The 7,500-nt window shown below is 37.4% G+C and overlaps 1 protein-coding gene across 1 annotated transcript; it reads right to left on the reverse strand.

Moving 5' to 3' along the window:
* Nucleotides 1-373: 373 nt before the first annotated feature.
* Nucleotides 374-3,991, reverse strand: LOC116304732 (maltase 2-like). Its single transcript, XM_031714511.2, has one exon. It carries the CDS (start codon nt 3,719-3,721, stop codon nt 2,039-2,041), a length of 1,683 nt encoding a protein of 560 aa, XP_031570371.1. The 5' UTR covers nt 3,722-3,991; the 3' UTR covers nt 374-2,038.
* Between the last annotated feature and the right edge of the window lie 3,509 nt (nt 3,992-7,500).

Raw genomic sequence — 7,500 nt, forward strand, 5'->3', positions numbered from 1 at the left:
TGTCAATCAGCATAATATAGCATGAACGAAGAAACAATTGTGATGTTAATCTTGAGGATAAAGCATCACTTATATGCAAGGTAGAGATATGCAATTATAATATTATATAGTGACCATGCAATTTTTAGTACTTAAGTTACTTTAGTGCTAAAAATTTATCTGGTTAAAAGGTCACTCAAATTCTGCATTTTATTCTTTGCATGAAAATGCATAATTTACTGTAGTAATCTACCACTTCTTGTGCACCAGCCCACCTCTAATAATAATAATGATGCTCTTGTATGGGCTGCTTTATCCAAGTTATGTATTGAAATTGTTATGGTAGATCAATATAATAATATAGACAGAAAAATAATAAATAAAATAATAAATATTTGAAATAAAAAATACTGGCACTTTTATTCTTTATATAAAAGTTATAAAAATTATGCTTCTAACAAATCTATCTTAGTTCCGTTAGTGATACAGTAATACTAATGTTAATATTACTTGGACCATATTACTGATATTGCACAGTCCATTTTCCATTTACTAATATGATCAAATGCACATTGATACGCTTCTAGTAGAGAAACTTTGGTTTCCTCCTTTTACAAACATTTTGAAAGTGTTACTGTAGATGTAATAGAGTGCAAGTAATATACCTGTGAAATTGTTAGGATGAAATAGGAGATAGTTAGCGCTTAATTAGACAAGACATAGGAATTCAGTGAGGCATGACAAGGACACGGGCGTTTACTAGAGTGACAACTCAATACGCAAATGAATAGATATGAAAATGCGAACATGTAAAATTATTTGAAGGAAAAGAATGTACAATAAAATGTTGTTTCAGTTTTTGTAAGTGTGTTTAAAAATATTTCAAAATGTGCGCACTAGTTTACCCGTCACAGCTCACCTATTTCTTTAACTATTTCTTTAATTAATTAGACTTAGACAACAAATAGCACAAAGTTAGTAATTAGTTAGCTAGCTAGAGTACAAACAATATATCCGTGAAACACTAATTACTAAATTGTTCAAAATAGTGCTAGTTAAACAAAAGAAAGCAATAGAATTAGCATAAATTAGCGTAACTTAGTATTACTAATATTTCACGGATATATTGTTTGCACACTATCTATACTATTTCACAGGTATATTATTTGCACTATATATATATATATATATTCTTATCTCTAGCTGACAAGTTTTGCTGTACTATTACAACAACAAGATAATATTATTATGTTTATTACTCTGATTACATAGATTAAAACAGCTTGACTTCTCACTCTTTTGCAAGCTTTCCTCTTCAGTTATTGTTGAAAAGTTACCTATTCAATTTCGAAATCCATAAATCACTTTAGATGATATAGAGCTTTTTTTCTCACGTGACAAAGCAGCCATATTGGCGTACCAAACAATAGAGACTTTCTTCAATTTCCCAAGGATAGAAAACATTGTTTTTGTACACCAACTGGTGACAAGGCAGCCATATTGGTGTACCAAGCAATAGTCTTAACTTTCTGCATATTTTTTGCATAAAAATAGAGTTCAATTCCCCAAGGATAGAAAACATATTGTTTTCATACACCAACAAGGATGCTGAGATGTCACGTAATATGCTCTATAAATGAAAGCTAGCAAGCACACTATTTTGAGTATCATCAATAAAAAGTGTATGCGAACTGACTTTTGATACATTAGTTCTTCGTCTATAATTATGTTTATTTAAAATAATAAGATCTATATTCAGGGTTTGTGCTACTCATTGAAATCCTTGAAAAGCCCTGGAATTCAAAACTCATCTTTAGTGCACTTGAAAAATCCTTGAAAATAGCAAAGTTGCTGGATACTCCTTGAAGTGGCTACAGTTCCTTATTTATTATGATCATCTGTTACCTAATTTTTGCTGATAATTCATGTGTTACTTCAATTGTAACTTTGCTCCATGCCAATAACAGCAAGGTTGTTAACTTATATTGCTATTTTCCATCATTTGATGTCAATGTTATCAATCCAGCTTCAACACTTGTGCGGTAAAGCTTATTGCTTATTAATCCATCTTAGCAACTATTGCTTGCCCTTTGTGCAGCATCATCTGTTTCACATTTATCCTTGTACCCTTTTCTTTAATGGTTGTGCTGTCAATCAAAACTGTAGCCAGTCCTTTAATGTTATCTAGAGCCCCAGACCATAGTCCTTTCCCAAAGTTCAGAATGATGAGGTATGTCACCCTTCTGTCAAACCTTGTATATGCAAAGACTGACTGATCAACATGAACGACCTGAAACTTCAAGCCATGGAATGCAGGGGTTGTGTTACGGAGATGTATCATTGTTTTACAAATATTAAAAACTGACGTGGTTTGATATTGCTGGAGCTGCACGTTTTTGTCATCAAGATCTTGTCCAATTGGCAACCATGGGTGTTTTCCAGGTGTAAAGCCAGCATTTTTGGATGCCGTCCACCTCATTGGAGTTCTGCTTGGGTCTCTGAAGTCTTGTAACCTTGCTTTATCTATATCAGCATCAACCATTCCAAGCTCGTCACCATAGTACAATATGGGAGTGCCAGGTAAACTAAGAATTAAAACATTCAATGCCACCAAATATTCTTCTCCAACTTTGCTGCCAATTCTAGGAACATCATGGTTGCCTAGCAACCAGTTGGGCCACTCTCCTCTCGGCACTTGATGAAGATAGTCCATGACCTGTTTATTGACATCTTCAGCAGTGAAATCTTTTTCCAATCCCAAAAGAGTAAAATTGAATGGAAAATCAAACTCACTCTTTCCTTTGCCATAATACTTCATGCAGATATTAGCATCTGACATCACTTCACCAATCAGAAGCTTGTATGAGTCGGTATACTCGTCACATACTTCTCTCCATCCTCTAATGATACCATGCACTTCATCTAAATCGTAAGTATAATCATGACGCAAATCCTCATACTTTAAATTCTTAGGATCATAACTAGGCAGCGTCGGCTCATCTAAGAAGTTCTCGTCTTCAAACAAATGGGGTACAGCATCGACACGGAACCCATCCACACCTTTGTCTAACCAAAACCTCAGTACATCCTTCATGGCTTCAACAACCTCAGGATTCCTAAAGTTGAGATCAGGTTGCTCTTTATAGAACTGATGGAGGTAATATTGCTTTGTTGTTGGGTCGTATGTCCACGCACTGCCCCCAAAGACACTAACCCAGTTATTAGGAGGACCTCCATCTTCGCCTGCGTCCTTCCAAATGTACCAATTTCTTTTTACATTGGTTTGACTTTGCCGGCTCTCGATAAACCAAGGGTGTTGGTCGCTAGTGTGATTTGGTACAAAGTCAAGCAAAAGCTTTAATCCTCGTTCATGGATGGCATAAAGAAGAATGTCAAAGTCTGCCATGTTACCAAACATCGGGTTGATGTCTTTGAAATCAGAAATGTCATAACCATTATCTGCCATGGGAGAGTTGAATATTGGACTCAAATACAAAACCTTTACCCCTAGTGTCTCGAAGTATTCAAGCTTGTTTATAATACCTCGTAAATCTCCATTGCCGTCACCGCTCGTATCGTTGAAGGATCTTGGATAAATGTGGAAAATAACGTTTGTTTTCCACCATTTTTTCCGTGAGTTGCGAGCAGAAAAGTACCGCCATACATCGTAAAATATGTGGAAAAGCAAAGCAAGGACGATTAATATCCACAAGAAAAGAAAATCTGTAATGTGTGATATCATTATGAATCACTGGAGACTGTGATAATGAAGGGGTTCCTTGAATAAAGCCTCATTTTTCTGCATAAAACAAGGAAACGTCGACTGAATCGCGACTTTCACATTCCAGGTAGAAAACAACCGGGCGTTGCTGTCTTCACAGGCAATATTGATAAGGACTGGGTACTAGACTATCCTCCAAAGCCAGAGCTCGGGAATGACAGGATTTACGAATGGGGGATAGGTAAAAGGGTAAGAGCAGAGAGAAAACTTGTGAGATGCCACACAAGAAAAGGAAATCTGTAATTTGTGATATCATTATGAATCATTCGAGACTGTGATAATAAAAGGTTTCCTCGAATAAAGATAAATGATCTGCCCGTTGGATTATACTTGACAACGACAGAATCCACGCGCAAAAGTAGTATACAGTGGATTAGCTGTTATGCTATTTTGCTGCACCGTGCTCAAGAGAAGCAACGAGGTCAGTCACCTTACTATATCTTATACAGATCCTAAGTTTATCTCAGCATTATAGTACACGGTCTTTGCTTTAATTTTTCTTGAAGAAAGCCGAATAAAGCTTCATTACCGTTATGCCTAGGCGGATCCAGCCAAAATTTTAGGGGGGACACAGGGAACCCGGCTATATTTTTTTGCTTCTTTTAGAAAATGAACTTCGCTCTTTGTGGGTTTCCTGTGTTGTAATCAGTTTCCTTTTACATAAGCTGTAATCAGATCTGCGCGCTGTAATCAGATCGGCTGTAAACTGATAGCCAATTAAATTCAAATCAATAACCGTTGGTAACGCACTCTCTAATAAACACTCAAAGGAGTGTTGAGTGTTAACTAGAAAGTGCGTTACACACCACAGGCAACCCATAAGAAACAAAACACCAACGGTCTGTCAGTTTACAGCGCCGATCTGATTACAGCGCGCAGATCTGATTACAGCTTATGTAATAGGAAACTGATCACAACACAGGAAACCCACAAAGAGCAAAGTTCATTTTCTAAAAGAAGCAAAAAAATATATAGCCGGGTTCCCTGTGGGGGGATGCTAATTGAGTTTAGGGGGGCTAATTGAGTTTCGTCCGTCAACACAACGGAAAACAATATAAAAAAGCATCGTTTTTTCTGGTGAAGGGGGGCTCCCCCCTTGGACCCCCCTGGATCCGCCCTTGGCTCAGTTGATAATGCGTTGCGTGTCTTCGTATAAGCCTTTTCATAGTTTAAGAATCGATTCCACTGCGCATGCGATTTTATCCCGAATTTCTCACCTTCTTTTGTTTAATTAAGAACAAAAGAAGGTTTAAACAAAAGAAGGTTTAAACAAAAGAAGGTTTAAACAAAAGAAGGTGAGAAATTCGGGATAAAATCGCATGCGCAGTGGAATCGATTCTTAAACTATGAAAAAGGCTTATTTTCATATGTCAAAAAATGCCGCAATAGTACCCATATCATACAGGGATCCCGTGTAAATTCTGATTTATATTCAAGTGACAGTTGCCAATCAATTTGACAAAGTGATTGATTAAGGGTGGGGCTGCGAATCACGTGTCGTAAATTAATGTCTACGTATATTCTTTTTTCGCCTGTTGCTGAAATTCAAGGCTCAGTGTAGGATTAGCTTACTCGGGTGTACAAACGAACCAAGAAAGTTCAAGATGCCGTGAAAAGATCTAGTTTATTTGTATGTAAACGAACTTTCAGATATTCATGCTCAATACTTTTCAATTCACTTCAAGCAAATATCAAATTTTGTTTTGATGAGCATTCTCCACACATCAAAAAATCCATGGAACAAATGATGTTATACAATTACTGACAAGCTGACAGGGTTGTAGAATCCGTCCTTTCCCTCAATCAATCAATCATTTTTAATCATTATTCCATCCAAGAGATTGCATATTGAGAAAATTAGATATATTATAAGAGGAATATCAATGATAATTACAATACATTTATAATACAATGGATATGAATTTAGTGTAAAATATTTTTCTCAAGGATAGTAGGCAGCTCAAAAGAGAAACCGAAGGCTTATATTTTTGGGCTGCCTATGTCTAGCTAAAGTAACATTCATGTGAATAGACCTTATTCGTGGTGTGACAATGTTTTCCCAATTCAGCGTGACGAACCTCCAGGGGATTCATTTTCTTTTGTTTTTATTCTTCGAAAAATTCATGAGTATCCCAAAGGATACGAAAGGAATAATGATGATATCCCGACGAGTTCCAAAACAATACCTCTTCATTCCCCCAGAGGTTTGTCACGCTGAATTGGGAAAACATTGTCACACCACGAATAAGGTCTATTATGGTAATAACAATGAACAAAGAAGCTCAAAGGCAAACATACTTATAGACAGACGTCATAATGTTAGAGGTCAATTAACAATAATCATACAAGTATGCATAAATTGAGTAGCTATTTGTAGAGATGAGCATATATTAAAAATGGTAATTATGATAATTATCAAAATGATAACCATGATAGCCATGTTAGTTATGAAATATTTCTTTTAAAACCGATTCGACTGCCGTTTGTATAAGGTTCGATGTATTCCAATTTTGTAGAGACTTTGAACAGATTTTCATAGTTCAATAGAATCGTGCTAAATTTCTCAACCTATCGGCTTAGACTGGTAGAATATCAACTCGAACTCTCGGTGCTGTTTTGGCCATTTATAGACAGCGTGACAGTATGAACAGGTCTCCTAGCAAAACTATGAGCCCAAAAAGCTTTTCCCGAGTCAAGAAAGAAAAGGTTTCGATTACATAAACTAATTACTTTGGATTGTTTACATTTTTGCTGCCAAAAAGTTCCTATTTCGGTACGTCACAACCAAAACCCAGTCGAGCTATTTGATTCACTCTAGTGAATGTCAGGTCAAGAATCTGCCAGATTGATGTCATCACAGGCGGCGTGCCTAGACGCATCCACAGGGTCTTCACGTGACTCCTTTGAATATCAGATTCCAGTTCCAAGAAATCTGACTCACTACATTCCTTTTCCGCATCCCTGTGAAAATGGATGCACTCAAATCGCTCAAAGACATCACAGACAGCTTCGAAGAACAACTGATCTACTCCCTTTGTCTAGATGTATTCACTCAGCCCAAAACTCTCTCGTGTCTTCATGGTTATTGTACAAGATGTATCGCTAAGTGGTATCAGACAAGCGGGAATCAAGGAGACAATCGAATGGACTGTCCGATGTGCAAGGCGACGATAGCTGTGCCCCGGGGGAGAGGGGGGGGGGGGTGGGGTACACCCATATTTGAACAGGGTATATTTTTCGAGCTTCTTGTCATAAACAGGGTATGTAATTTCACTCAAGTTCCCAGTTCTTCCTGAGTTTCTTGTTTCTTGACCAAAACTGGTTATTATGTTCGTAAAAAAAAAAAAAAAACAAACCAACGATACGCCAGCTGGCATGATAATGAAACAGGAACTCAGTGCAATAAATTATATCTTTTCTCATAAACAGGGTACCCCCTTCAGAATCCCAGCGAGACACCCCTACCGAAATTCTGGCGGAGTACCCTCCCCGAGGCATTATTAGTTGGCGTTCATCTTCTACTTGTTTATATATCTTGTGGGATTTATGGGCGTCGAAGCAAGCCTCACATATCAAGCCATTACACAATGGGGCAAAACTGGCTGATAGCTTGGCTTTTCATCCCATGAAGCAAGTCCAGAAGAGAATCCAAGTAGAACGAAGAAGGTAGCTTCGAAGGATCGCCGTCTGGCACAACTATCGTCGTCTTGCACATCGGAAAGTCCATTCGATTGTCGCCT

Source organism: Actinia tenebrosa, unplaced genomic scaffold, assembly GCF_029948245.1.
Source record: "Actinia tenebrosa isolate PJP-AT-01 unplaced genomic scaffold, QUT_ActTen_1.0 PGA_scaffold2__45_contigs__length_23673736, whole genome shotgun sequence".
Classification (NCBI taxonomy): Eukaryota; Metazoa; Cnidaria; class Anthozoa; order Actiniaria; family Actiniidae; genus Actinia; species Actinia tenebrosa.